The sequence below is a fragment of the Stegostoma tigrinum genome, chromosome 4 (genome assembly GCF_030684315.1).
Source record: "Stegostoma tigrinum isolate sSteTig4 chromosome 4, sSteTig4.hap1, whole genome shotgun sequence".
NCBI classification, from domain to species: Eukaryota; Metazoa; Chordata; class Chondrichthyes; order Orectolobiformes; family Stegostomatidae; genus Stegostoma; species Stegostoma tigrinum.
The window spans coordinates 131,097,013-131,111,750 of NC_081357.1; the positions used below are offsets into that span (position 1 = coordinate 131,097,013).

At 41.3% G+C, this 14,738-nt stretch overlaps 1 protein-coding gene across 11 annotated transcripts in view; it reads right to left on the bottom strand.

Annotated features, from left to right (window-relative positions):
- The window catches only part of LOC125452495 (putative Polycomb group protein ASXL2), a 277,746-nt gene that overhangs the window by 92,505 nt on the left and 170,503 nt on the right, over positions 1-14,738 (bottom strand). For 7 of the 11 annotated variants that reach the window (XM_048531001.2, XM_048530997.2, XM_048530998.2 and 4 more), the window contains 2 exons: positions 8,060-8,168; positions 3,053-3,164 (listed from right to left, as the gene is read on the bottom strand). The exons of 3 other annotated variants lie outside the window; for them this stretch is intronic. In XM_048531001.2, the coding sequence (XP_048386958.1) occupies positions 3,053-3,164; positions 8,060-8,137 (190 nt within the window). In that variant the 5' untranslated portion in view covers positions 8,138-8,168. Of the gene's footprint in view, positions 1-1,897; positions 1,917-3,052; positions 3,165-8,059; positions 8,169-14,738 lie in introns of those variants that run through there. One more of the 11 variants, XM_048531007.2, reaches the window with a different exon arrangement.

Sequence of the window (14,738 nt, forward strand, 5' to 3'; positions counted from 1 at the left end):
ATCTCTCAATAGTTGCACAGCAACCTGATGGTTAACTTTATTGAGTAACGTTAGGTGTCAGCAGTGATTTATCATTTGGTTCTAACATCCGAGTGAAAACCCAGTGAGTTCTTATTTCTCAACCTGGGGGCCGGGCCACAAAATTCAAGCTGGTACCTCATTGTAGTACTACCGAAAGTCAACAAATTAAACCAAGGCCTCTCTGCCCTCTTGAATGGATGTAAAGATCCCATGACACCTTTTGGAGGAGAACAAGGGAGTTCTCCTGATTAGGCAACGTCTGTCCTTCAATTAGCATCACCTAACCAGAGAATATCCTCATTCCTTACTGGGATCTTACTTTGTGAAAATTAACAGACACATATCTGAGATTTTCTCCTGACTGAGCAATATTTGCATTTAGAATTCATATCTTTGTTTTCATATCTGTCCATTGTCTTGCTCCTTTTCATCTCTAATAACCACTTGCAGTCTGACAACCCTCTGAAATATATACACCCCTCAACCTTGGCCTTTCACACTGCTAGATTTTAAACACTCTACCATGGCATCGGTACTTTTAGCTACTGATGCTCTGAGCTCTGAAATACTTTTCCATACTGATCTGCTTCTTTCCTATTTGAAGAAATGCTTAAAATCTACCTCACTTGCTTTGAGATAGCAAGAACTGTAGATGCTGGAGTCAAAGTCAACACAGTGCGAAGCTGGAGGAACACAGCATGGAACTGGAGGAAAACAGCACGCCAGGCAGCATCAGAGGAGCAGGATAGTTGACGTTTCAGACCCTGAAAAAGGGTGCTGACCCGAAAGCTCAGCTTTCCTGCTCCTCATCTGTTTGTACCTTGTGATAACGCCATGTGACTTGGCTCAGGGCATTTGATGTACCATGATAACTACAAGTTGTTGTTGTTCTTAAATTACAATAGTGACCACATTTCAAAAATACTTCTCTGCTTATGAAGTGGTTTGAAATGCTTTGAGGCCACACATGTCTCACTTTCCTGTTTGATTAGAGTCCTGATATCATTTTACATACTTGAAAAACATACTCCAAGGAAACAGACATGAGCAGAATACATCGAACCCATACAGAGAACAATATTGTTGGGTTACTCAGTTCAATTACTCTTGTTACAGAATGTTCTGCCATGATAGTAACAGGAAATACCATAAACACATGAGTAGTTAGTGCAAACAAGACCCAGCTTGCATGACAGGAAGATGAAGTTATTAAAAGTAGATTTTCACAACTATCAATTATTCAAATATTGCCACCACTCCTTTGTGGACAAGATCAGAGTGAATTGTACACATTTTTCTTACATCATACTGTCACCACAATACAATCAATCATCTCCTTCAATTAATTTCTCTCAACTGCAATTTTTTCTAGGTAACACAGTAAAGCGGCATAGCCTAAAATTATAACAATGTTGGTAGATGGAGCAAAGTGGTCCTATTCCAACTAACATTGTGAATTTAGTCTATGCACACAGACTTCATGCAGTGAATGAACTGATTCCACTGAGACAACTAATCGCAAGTCACTTCAAGTAGAAAGCTGTTTTTAAATAAATCCTTTGCATCACCATTTCAACTGAAATTGCACAAAACTCAGAAATGGTACTTTTAACAAAAAGAATGACAAAATCTAAATTACTTCCTCTGGGAAATGGCTCGAGATATGATGTCACCATTCAGTATACTTAATCAATCTAATATTTAGCACTAATGGTTAGCCTTGTTAAGAAAGAATAATTTATTTATTCATAATATGTAACTATTCTCTCATTTTGATTTTAGTTTTCAAAATTTTTTGCAGTTAGCAGGAAAAAGTAACAGAAACTACTTATAGTTGTACTAAATGCAGTTCCCTGACATTTTATAAAATTCTAACCTGAAATTGCAAGCTCCCGGTTACCAATAAAAATTCATGACATGCAATAAAGGCACACTTTAGATTCAACTGCTGTTTCTTCCTCTGAAATATGTTTGTGTCAAAGTACACGACATAATACTAAAAATAGAATTGATCATGAGGTTTGAACAGTCTGTGAGTGGGGAGGATGCCAAGTAGTACAGAGTTCCTCTTAAATCCATCCCAATCTTCCTGCTGCCAATGGAGAGATCAAACAGGAATGATTAAGATTGGAAAAGAGGATGTTACCAAAGTCTGGAATGTATCGAACATCATGTTTAACTCCAAAGGCCCTCAATCTATTAAATTTCTCTTAGTTTTAGGGAAACAGACAGAACTGTTTGAAATTATTTGCCTTTTGAACTTCAAACAGAGAACGTGCTTAAATCTTCCATCTGGATGAATTTAGCTTTGTCTGAAACTGACAGGACACCACGTTCCTACATCCTATATAGGAACAGAAGTTACTAACAGAAACATGGGAGTATCTCTCGCTGCGATAATGGAGACAATCAACATGAACCTTATTTTCGATGGCCAGACGTGACAGATGGAAACCAGGAGGGGCATTTAGTGGTTGATGGGGTCTTGGCCACTCGCTGGAAAGGAAGGTGTGCCACATGAAGCCCTACTCCATCTCCATGGGCAGCTGTGGGTCTTACTTGCACCAAGGCTTCTGGGGACAGAGACATCATCTACTAAGAGCTATGGAAAAGCACTACTGAATGAATACAACACCATAAAGGTGCCAGCTGACTCCCACCCCACAGCCTGGTACTGCCATTGGATCCTGCGGGTTAATGATCTCAGCAGAATGATCGTGGGGAGGGTGGATCAACAACAAGGGAAGCTGCAGTCCTCTTTACCCTGATCCCACACCCTGCACTCACCAACCTTACCCCTCTCCGGAGGATTTAAAGCTCTTACATTGGCTTTTCCTACCACAGACGTAATTGGAAAGAGATAGGATCTCCACATGCCACCACTCCACTTTGGTAAATGGAGCCCTGCCACAAGGGAAGGCATTAAATCCCACCATCGATGAGTCCCTTAAAATCTCAGTGAAGACGCTAATAATTTTAGCTGCCATGGTTAGATTTTCAAACCCTGAGTTGGCTTTCAAATTTCACCTACTTCTCTTTCTTTCCCTTTTCTCATGGCTGTCTGTGCTCTGCGAGTCTGATTGACCATCACTGCTGTCATCCCACATCTCTGACAGTTCCTTCATTTCATCTGGGACGTCCTTCTGAGGAGATAAAAGACAGAAGTGACATTACCACAGTTCATTGCATGGAGTTTACCTTAGGCTGAGAATAAAGGGCACTGAGTAAAGGAAGTCCAGAAAGACAATGTGTTACAGTCAGAATATTACTGACAGTCAACTCACTTGCTCTTCCTTCTACCACAATAAACTTGGCAGAAATCTGATTTAAGCGTTCACACTGGATTTATATGGTAAATGGTCGATGACAATCCATCATAGTCAGAGAGTGGGCAAAACCCTAAAGAAATTTATCCCTCCATTCCAAAAGGAATTTGCAAAACTGAACCATTCCCACCACCCCAAACGTCATTATCTGCTATAAAGTTAAAATTGTTAAATTTTATTTTTCCTGGAAGTAATTCCTGTTCAAATATTGATTGATCGATCACCAAAGCTTTCACTTATTGAAACATTCGTTTAGCTCCAACAACAGAGTTTAAATAGATGAATACAGCCTCTATAGTTCCTGATCTCCTACATATAAATAGTTTGAACATACTGAAAACAGTTGGTTTTAATTGCAATTGGCTATGGATAAATGAATAAGTCTGTCACATAAACTAGATAATGACTGTCTAAGAATTTACATAGAAATGTGAATATGCATAAGCCTGCTCATCACCGAACCTGACAGGGTGATAGAACCTGGTTATATACCTCACCAGCTCTTCATACACATTTCATAAGTCCCCCACCCACAGGTTTGGAGCTTGTGGGTGGGTGAGGGGGTGTCAAGATGAAATGTAGCTTGTGGCTCACCTGCTGTAAACGGTCTCCCATTTCACATGGCGCTGCCGGAAGGGTTGGGTTACTTGTCCAACTTTCCAACTACTGAGACTCTGAAGTAAATAGTTAATATCAGCCCACTGCTATCTTACCCACTACCGGGACAGGTCAATGCCAGGTTAGGTGTGGGTGGGAGTGTTGACCTTCTGTGGGGTCGCCTGTGCCCACTGGAAGCAGGTTCTCCTCCAGGTCATCCCCAACTCTCCTTCAACTCTTTTCAAACCCAGTCCACTCATCACTTTCATTGCGCCCTGCAAGACAGGTCCCGTCGCTACTCTGGACATAACTGAGTCAATATTCATGACAACTGCCTCTTCGGGGCAGCCTAACATCCCAGCGGTGGCCACCAATCAAACTTGGAGTCACTGAGTTGCTGGCCAGTTGGACTGACTGGCAGCTCTCAGTAGTGGGGCTTTCCTCCATATGGGGTAGAGGTCACACCCTCGGTCAGTAGACACTCTGTGGACAGTTCAGTGGCTGTGGTGCAGCTGGAATGGGTAGGGATATGTTCCCTGTCCAGTCTTCAGGAAGTCTTGTGGGAAATCCATCATCCAAAAATCCTGCCTCTGATCTCACAATAACATTGCTGAAACATTTAAATTGATTTACATTTGTATTCAAAACTACTGAATTCGGAACCGTAGGGACAAGGTCGGCCAGTGGCTTCTTCATTATGCTCTGCAATTCCATAAAATCATAGCCAGTCTGACTACTTCACATTCCCGCCAACCTGAGCAATCTACGATACAATAACTTTTCATATCGCCTTGCTTATCAAAGTATGTCTACTTATGTCTCTAAAATATTCAAACATCCTACTCTCCCCACATTACAAGGAAGGCCCTTCTGATGTTATAAGATATTACTAAAGACGTTATAGCAGGCAGTTCAATAAGCTCAAGGAAAGCAGGCACATTCTCCTTATCTCCATCTGAAAAGAGCGCCCCTTGTCTTTAAACAGTGACCAATAATTCTACATTCTCTAGTATCAGGAAACAATTTCTCACACCCACCTTGACGAGGCCCCTTGTTTCAATCAAGTGACCCCCTCCATTTCTAAACTTCAGCACATACAAGCCCAGCCCATCCAGCCTTTCTTCAATGTACAACCTCCCCATTTCAAGTACTAATCTGTTCAACTTTCTCTGGTAAACAGATTCCAATGCATTTACATCCTTCCTAAGTAAGGAGACCAATACTACACACTATTCCAGATGTGGTCTCTCTAATGTACAATGCGGGTATATAACCTCCTTAGTTTTGTATTCAATATCCCTCGCAACAAATAATAATTCTACAAGTCCTCTTAATTACTTGCTACATTTACACACAAATCTTTATTATACACGCACTTGGAAGCCTATGTGACTCTGCATCTCAGATCTCTGCTCCCACCATTTACATAACATATTTATTTTTATACTTCTGAATAAAATGGACAATATTACATTTTCCTGAAGTACACTCCATTTGCCAGACCTTTACCTACTCACCTCACCTATTCATAGCCTCTGTAGCCTCCTTGTATCCCCTTTATACCCTAGATTCCTATCTGTCTTTGTGTTATCTGCAAATTTGGCAATGATATCTTTGGTCCCTTCACCCCGGTCATTTACATAATCATTAAAAGTTGACACTATAGCACTATGGCACGCCACTTATTACATATTGCCAACCAGAAAATTATCATTTATGCCTACACTCTATTTTCTGTTCGCCAACCAATCTTCATTCTGTGCTATCATTCTATCCAACATGAACTTTTATTTTTCTCAACAACCTTTACGAAATGCCCTCAGAAGTCCAACTACAATATGCCCACTATGTAATAACTCAGGAAGCTTAACAGAAAGGAAGAGTAAATGGGGACTGCAGATGCTAGAGAATCCAAGATAACAAAGTGTGAAGCTGGATGAACACAGCAGGTCAAGCAGCATCTCAAGTTCCTGAGATGCTGCTTGGCCTGCTGTGTTCATCCAGCTTCACACTTTGTTATCTAACAGCAAAGAACATTGCTTGGTGTTAAATACCAAAATACAGCCACTACCTGTATGTGGGCTAATTCCAGCCCAGGACAGACAGTTCCGCTGACCCAACCCTGGGTCTGCTTTTCAAAGGGCTCAGGTGATGAGTTTCAGCAGGTGGGCCATTGCTGGTTACAAAGGGCACTCCATGTGCTCTATGAAGAGATTAATTAGAGATTCCCATGGACTTTCTACGGTTTATCACGCAAAGAATTCACTTTCTGCAGTGCATATTCTACTTCCTCAAAGAACTTCAACATGTTGAGTAAACATAATTTCCCTATCACAAAACCATGCTCACTCTGCCTGCTTTCCTTGAGCTTACCTAATGCCTGTTTTAACGTCTTTAATAATATCTTCAACCATCTTCCCTATGAAAGACGATAAGCTAATTGGCCTGGAACTTGCTGCTATGCCTTCTTTTGCTGTGGAATAAGGAGGTCACATTCACTATTTCCCTTGTCAGGTTTGTTTAATCAATAATGTATTAGATTTAATTATATGAGTTAGGACTTGGTTGTTGTGAAGGAAAATATCTGGTGCCATTTATCCTCATGGTAAATGTTGTAAAATCTCAGTCAGGTTTCAGGAAAGGCTCTAGGCTAATTCCAAAGTGATTCTTCCTTCAGTGAGAATGAGCTGATTTTACGCTCAGTGCCTTCCATCTGCACCAGTGAGGACATTAGATACTTAGTAAGCAGCATAAGAATTTATTCAAAAGCAGCCACGTTAGGGCCTGCTGCTGACTTGTAAGATAAACAGGCAGCGTCTGAAACGTCCAAGAGCTGGAACATGGGGAAAGTGATTCTGCACAAAGTAAAGATGCAGTTCAAGTTGGTCCTTCAAAATTCAGGTTTTGACAACAGAAATACACCTTTTGGCATCACTACATTGAATGCATCAGCTGTGGGAAAGGTGATGGTCATGTACCATTATCGCTGGACTGTAAATTCAGAGACCCAGGTAACGTTCTGTGGACCTGAGTTTGACTCTCACCAGAGCAAATGGTGGAATTTGAATGTAATGAAAATCTGGAATTAAGAATCTAATGATGACCATGAAATCATTGGTGATTTTCAGAAAAACCTTTTAGGGAACGATCATCCTTACCTGGTCTGGCCTACATGTGACTCCAGACCCACAGCAATGGCTTTTTACTGCCCTCTGGGCAATTAGGGGTAGACAGTAAATACTGCCTGGCTACTGACACCCTCATCCCGTGAATGAATAAAGAAGAACAAACTCGACAAGGCAGTGCACCAGAAAATGAAAAACATTCCTTAACAAGAAATAACCTTGGCATCTTAACAGGATAATTTAAGGATATTATCCATGTTTAGCAAACTATTATCAAACATACGAAGCAGTGGAGGAAGTGATCTCTTTCTGAGCAGTTTTCTCTCTCTCTCTCTCTCTCTCTCTCTCTCTCTCTCTCCCCCTGCTCCCACCATGAAATGATATTGCTGATACTGTGATATTCCAGGTCCAAACATGGATCAAGACTGCAAGTTAAATGACACTCTCCTGCTGAAGAATCTTAAACTCTTCCAGGAACATTATTGGGCTAATTATAAAATAAGAATAAAAATAAGAGGTGATGCTATGGATTTGAACCAGGAGATCTAGGTTTACATTCAGTATCACTGACACAATGTAGCCCCTCTTTTCAGAAGTCCATTTGGAAATGAGCAGAATTGACCTCAATCCATTCCCTAGCAGCTATCAGCTCAGAGCACACACCACCTGTTATTCAGTGCTAAATCTCTAAGGTGCATCATAAGATTGCAAAGGTTGTAAAAATCAATAATAAGGAAATAGCAGTCTGTACTTCCAATATTGGAATATGGCTACATTGGCAGTTGGGCAGAAACGTGAGTTTACTCTGTGCTTGTGCTGACATGAGGCTTCTCAACATTAAAGAGCTAAACCCTCAGTATTGTTCTTTTTAGTTTGTTCACCACTGGTAAATGTGATTTAAAAACAAAACCACAATTATATTAGAATAGAAACTCTCCCCTTTCCATCCAAGCACACAAGCATTATTATCTTTCTTTGAGAAAAACTCACCTTCAAAGTATAGACTCCCATTCGACCAGGCACCTTATAGAAAATACCTTCTTCTCCCCTCGAATTTGTGTGAAGCATAGCATTCAAACAAGCCAATGGAGAGGTGCCACTAGGTGAAACAGAAATAATATCAATCAACAACAATCTGTGGAACAGCAGTAAGTCAAGATTCTATGACTGCAAAATTCTTTGAACTATTTCAGAAAAGTACAGTACGAATGAGTGCCAACATTGCAAATTAATTCCTTGTTCTGTAGCCAGAATCTGAGCATAATTCACGTCTACTCTGAATTGATGTTCTAAGCAGTCAAATACATACTTTTGCCCTGAGGGGTGCAACCTACAAAAACCTGTCTTTGGAATTTTCAGAAACAGTTTGAAGCGCTTGACCAGTCACTTCTTACTCAGTCAGAATGTATATACATCAGCATCCCGTGTCAAAAATCACTATAACACATCAAAAACCAAATAAATTCTAGAAATCTTAGTAAAAAAAAATCCGCTGCCAAAGTTCTTTCATTCTTTAAATATTAACACTGAGAAAATTGAAGATGTCACAAATTGAAGTGTCGAGGACACTTTGGGTTTATACCATAGGTAGATTACTGGAATAAATATTCAAGTTATTTATGGGAAAACTCGAGTTTGTCTTGTGTAGGACGAAAGTATTAAAAACTTACTTAGCTTTATGGATGTACTTCTACTTTTTGAAAATTTGTTGACAGTATCAGCAACATAGGTTTGAAAATGAACCTAATTGGGGCAAGGTGCTTGAGTGAATAAAGCTAAAGCTTTGTCTATAAAAAATGTCATTAGATAGCACTGCAAGTTCCCTAGTATTGAGCCAACATGCTGCTGAAACCAACACCCTTGCCCAATATTTCTGGCAGATTGTCCACTCTCTGTAAACTTCAATTCATTTAAAACTCTGGCATCTGTATCACGTACTATATTGGGCCCCACATCGCCATATCTCCATTCCACGGTCGCCTATATTGGTTCCTGGTCTCAGACATTTCAAATTAAAACCTTCAACTTAAACCTTGTCTTCACTCTTTCCTTCAGTTCTGATATTTAACCCACATTCTCCAACATACTTTCCTCCTCTAAAGGTCCTCATTCAAAATCAACCCCACCTGATTCAGCAAGCTTTTTTCTCGCCTTCTAATGCATCCTGTGGCTCACCATTTTCTAATGAAATGTACTTTTTTAAAAATAAACAAAGCCATTAAAACTTTTAAGTTTGAGCATGCAGGAAAATATTGGATTAAGACTTGCGTACAAATGCCAGATCTGCGAGTGACAATATATTTTTCTGAAACAGCAACAATGTTCCTGAAAGCAATCAGCATTCCCTTTTCTGTTTGCTCTTTCTCATGTTGGTTCAATACTGTGAATAAATTCATATATTAACCAAATTCCAGTTTTGATGCCAGTTTACATATGGAACATTAACATATCTTCTCATTTCATAAACTGAAAGGGTGTCTATTATCAGTTCATATATTCCGCTATTTGCAGTTTATTTATTTTCATGCTATTTTGTTTCTTCAACAATCTTAAAAATTATCTGAATCGTACAGTTCAGAAACTGTTGCTAGATGTTGTTTTACATGGGGTTTATGGATTTTGTATTTTACATTGAAATAGCTTTGTACCAGGTTTTAGTGAACAGCGTGCGGCTCAGGTACAGCTGGTCTCCTCATCAGTACACTGTGGAGTTCTCTTCAGCTTGGGGACACACAGATACAGAAACAAGGCATATTTCATAATCCAAGATAATAAAATGTGAGGTTGGATGAACACAGCAGGCCAAGCAGCATCTCAGGAGCACAAAAGCTGACGTTTCGGGCCTAGACCCTTCATCAGATGATGACCCTCTCTGATGAAGGGTCTGGGCCCGAAACGTCAGCTTTTGTTCTCCCGAGATGCTGCTTGGCCTGCTGTGTTCATCCAGCCTCACATTTTATTATCTTGGAATTCCCCAGCATCTGCAGTTCCCATTGTCTCTGATATTTCATAATCTAACTAGCTGGATTATGAAGGCCATTACTTTCTGAACCACAGTGGAGTCAAATTTCTGTGCCAGTAAGTGCTACATCCTGCTGGGATTGTTCTGTTTTTGTTTTTAGCATTTCTTTGGCATTGTTAAAGTCTGTAGGTGGGCCTTAAAAACAGAATATAATTAGTTCTGTTGGCATAGGCTGCAGGAATTCTTTTCATTTTGTTTTTGTACAGAGAAAGTAGAAGAAGCAAGGAAATTCTCTTTTGCTTTCATGTTTTCCTGAAAGGTTAGGCTGCAAACACTAGCCTTCTCTTTCAGTTGCTGGCCACCAATATTATGTTTCCAGCATTTTCTAATATTATCTAATTTTTTGCCGACACTTTTTGTTCTGTCAATTTCCCCTTCCTTATTTTTCCCATTTTAAGGTTCCATTCACATCGGGTTTTAGTGTATTGGTGCCAGTGCTCAGTGGATCTACAATGATACATTCTGTTATTAACAATGTGTCTCGACCCTATATCTCACACTAGCGTCCTCAATACAATTATGTAGCTTTTCATAAAAATAGACTGAGCCCAACTCCTGCTGGGAGCCAATCAAACATGCAGCGAGGAAATATAAAACCTTTGAATCTCTTGCTGAACTGCAGAATTGTTAACAAAACTGAAAATTGTGAAACAGCTCAGCAAATCAGTCAACATCTGAAGAGATACAAACAGGATGATTGAGCTTGGAATTTCAGTCCACATTGGGGCAGGGAGGAGATGCAGTGGGAACTAGAGGTAGACCTATTGGCTAGCAAGATGGTTTCCTGGTTCAGACTCACCTTGGCCCTGTTTTGCCAGAGGCAGGAGGGGGCTGTGGGGGGCAGGAGGGAGGGACACACCTACCCTCATGGCTGAATGGCCAATAAAGCTTGTAAAGAGCCTGTTGAAGCCACTGAAAGGAGTCAACCTCACCATCCCCACAGGTAACTGGGGCCAGTTTAAATGTCTCGAGATGGTCACCCAGTAACAGAATAATGATCCAGGGCACACCTACAGACTGCCCCTTCCTGGCAAGGCCAAATTGGAGGCAGGCTTCCCTATTCTGCTGATGACCAAATGAATACATAAATCTATTTTTCAATTTAATTTTCAAAGAAATAGGGGGATGGGACCTCTATGTGGAGGTGGCCTGTTACTCATCTCGACCACTGATCCTCACAAGCTGGAAACCACTGAATCATCAGACCATAGATGTAGAAGTAAAAGTCGGCCATTCAGCCCATCAAGTCTACTATGTCATTCAATTAGATCACGGTTGATCTGCTAATCCTCAACTCCATTGTCATACTTTCTCCCCATAACTCATGATTCCCTCAATGTTTAGAAATCGAATTCAGGGTCTTTGATGGCCTGCTGATCTTCCATGATTAGATGGCGGCCCAGACCTGGACCAATAACAGGACAGGCCATAACAGTTGGACCAAGTGACTGCTTTCTCCAACACAGGTACAGGTTCAGGACAGTGACTCAGTCCTGATCCCTGTTCCCCACTTGAGAGAGAAATTTCTGCTCATTTTTTTCAGGTTGATAACATTTCATCAGAACTGTAAAATGTGAGAGATGTACCTGACTTTAATAAATACTGGGAAAATGAGGTGTGGGCGGTGAGGGTGTGAGGAAACAAGGATAATAGAGAATATGTGCATTTAATTGGAATGTTGGACAGATTAACTGAAAAGAAGAGCATGATTTTGTGAAGCAGAAAAGATGGTTATAAGGCACACAAAGAAATATGAGTTGGGTTTAGAGAATGTGAAAATGATAACAACAGGATCCTTACCAACAGCTGCATCAAAAAAATGGGGCCAGTGGTTAGGATCTAAAATTGTCAAAGTCAAAGTCGATGATTTTGGAAAATGTAAAGTAACTAAATGAAAGATGTTGTGCTGTTCCAATAACTTCATTGGAACGGCGTAGGAGGGAAAGGACAGAAAGGCTGGAGTGGGAGTGAATTTTAATATTAAATATCCCTAACCTCGAGATGGGAATAAACAACTATAGCTCTTACACAACAATGTGAGTCATGCAGTCCATGAATGTGAACATTAACCAAGGACTCGAACAGACAGCTCTCAAACGTTGGAAGTTACAGTCAGACATTTCATTAAGAATTGTTACGAGAAAGTTCGCTGAAACATGTAGTGTAAAGAAAGGAAGAAAACCAGAAATAAAAGATCTTTACTTATAATGGAATGCCCCTGAAATGTGGCCACTTACTTAATTAGTCTTGTTGAAAACAGCATCAAATTGATGAACACCTTCATTGAATGATTAACAATTACACCTTAGTTCTCACCATTCCACACTGATGGATCCTTTTATATTGTATTTGTGAGTAGCAGACCACTCAGGGAGCATCGGTATGGAAGTTGATATGGAAACATGCACTTTATTATACATGTTGTAGTCCGGGCCTTAGGATAATCCTGATTGAGGCTCCTACATTCTTTCTATTACCTGGGTGACCAGGAACTCCTCCTGATTTTACTGTCTACCAACACTGCTGGAAGTCTGCTAATCAGCCTGGTTGGTTTGTCCTTGGCCATCCAGTCCAAAGTGAGATACTCAAACATGAACTAGGTCAGAAGGTTAGATGTCTCTCACTGGGCCACAAGACCTCCATCTAAATAGAGCAGCTACTTATAATGGTGCAACATATATTCACTAAGTTCCACCTTTGAGATTTCCAATTAAATATTCTTAAATTAATTCAGCACAGCTTAGCACATTTACTTAATTAGTGCGGAACACTCAGAATGCTACAATCTTCAGAAAGATCCAGACCCGAAACATCAGCTTTCCTGGCCCTCTGGTGCTGCTTGGCCTGCTGTGTTCATCCAGCCTCACATTCTCAGATTCTCCAGCATCTGCAGTTCCCATTATCCCTGAGGTTACAATCTTTGTTTGGTTATCAGGCTTGGTGAGGGCTGTGGTGGTACACTGGCTGTGTCCGTACCTCTGATCCTGAAGGCCTAGGTTCAGGTCCCACCAGTTCAAAAAATATGTCACAGCATGTCTAAACAAGTTGTTTATTTAGCTTGGTGTCATCAGTTTTCTTTTACAAAACTGTTACAAGTCACAATTCGCTGAGATCAGACACAATGCCTGAGTGAGTAGCTAAATCAAATAGCAGCAGGTCTTTGAAAGATCCTGAAACAGTCACTGAATGTGGTCACCATGAAAAGCACCCAAAGAGCAGGGGGAGACATGGGGGCAGGGGAGACGCGGGGCAGAGGGAGACACGCGGGGCCGGGGGGAGACACGTGGGGTGGGAAACATGGAGCAGGGGGAGACATGGGATGGGGCTGAGACACGCAGGGCGGGGGTGAGACACGGAGGGCGGAGGGAGACACGGGGCAAGGGGAGACGCAGAAACACAGGTCCTCAACCTATGTGTACTAGGTGCTAATCCAGGACCGTCCTTCCACCAGAATTCCCTCCAAGGCCATGCCCATCATGAACTCCTACGTCATTGACATTTTGAGCACAGTACTTCCTGATTCAGTACAATGAGTGCCAGTCCATCTTGGCCAGGGATGTTCAACATGCCGTGTGCTTTATACAGCCGGGGATGGCCAAACATGCCATCTCCAGAGGGACTAACACGGTCACTGATACTCTGGCTCCACTTTGACTAATCGACCACACATAATAGGCGCCCTATTATAGGAAAGATGTGGATGCTTTGGAGAGGGTTCAGAGGAGGTTTACCAGGATGCTGCCTGGACTGGAGGGCTTATCTTATGAAGAGAGGTTGACTGAGCTCGGTCTCTTTTCATTGGAGAAAAGGAGGAGGAGAGGGGACCTAATTGAGGTATACAAGATAATGAGAGGCATAGATAGAGTCGATAGCCAGAGACTATTTCCCAGGGCAGAAATGGCTAGCACGAGGGGTCATAGTTTTAAGCTGGTTGGTGGAAAGTATAGAGGGGATGTCAGAGGCAGGTTCTTTACGCAGAGAGTTGTGAGAGCATGGAATGCGTTGCCAGCAGCAGTTGTGGAAGCAAGGTCATTGGGGTCATTTAAGAGACTGCTGGACATGTATATGGTCACAGAAATTTGAGGGTGCATCCATGAGGATCAATGGTCGGCACAACATTGTGGGCTGAAGGGCCTGTTCTGTGCTGTACTGTTCTATGTTCTATGTTCTAAAAGAAAAGCAATCCCTCCACATTCTTGGTGGTCCAGGGCGAACTCTCCAAATCCATCCAATTTTGACTAAAATTCATCGTCCCTTCAGCCATTCCACAGCCTCAGCAATTTGATCTGAATAGCTACCAAGGTGCTTACCAACCCACTCAAATTCTCGCAGGAAGTACTGAAAGGCAACAAGTTTAACTCCTTACAATCTGACTAAACGTCACAGTATTGTTACTTTCTCCTCTCGAAGAACATCCGGTTACTCTGTGAACTAGGTAAGAGGTCAAAAACCAAAGCCTGCAGAAGCCATGAAATGGGAGGCAAACCAAATGGTTCTAAGCTTGTCACTGTCTTGGTGGATAGCCTTCCCAATATACACTCCCCTTAAGCTGGTCATTATCTGACAGGAACCTTACAATCAACTCAGTTTCATGACTTACTAAGCATGATGCAATTCTCTCAATTCTTATAATCTGTGAACATTCAT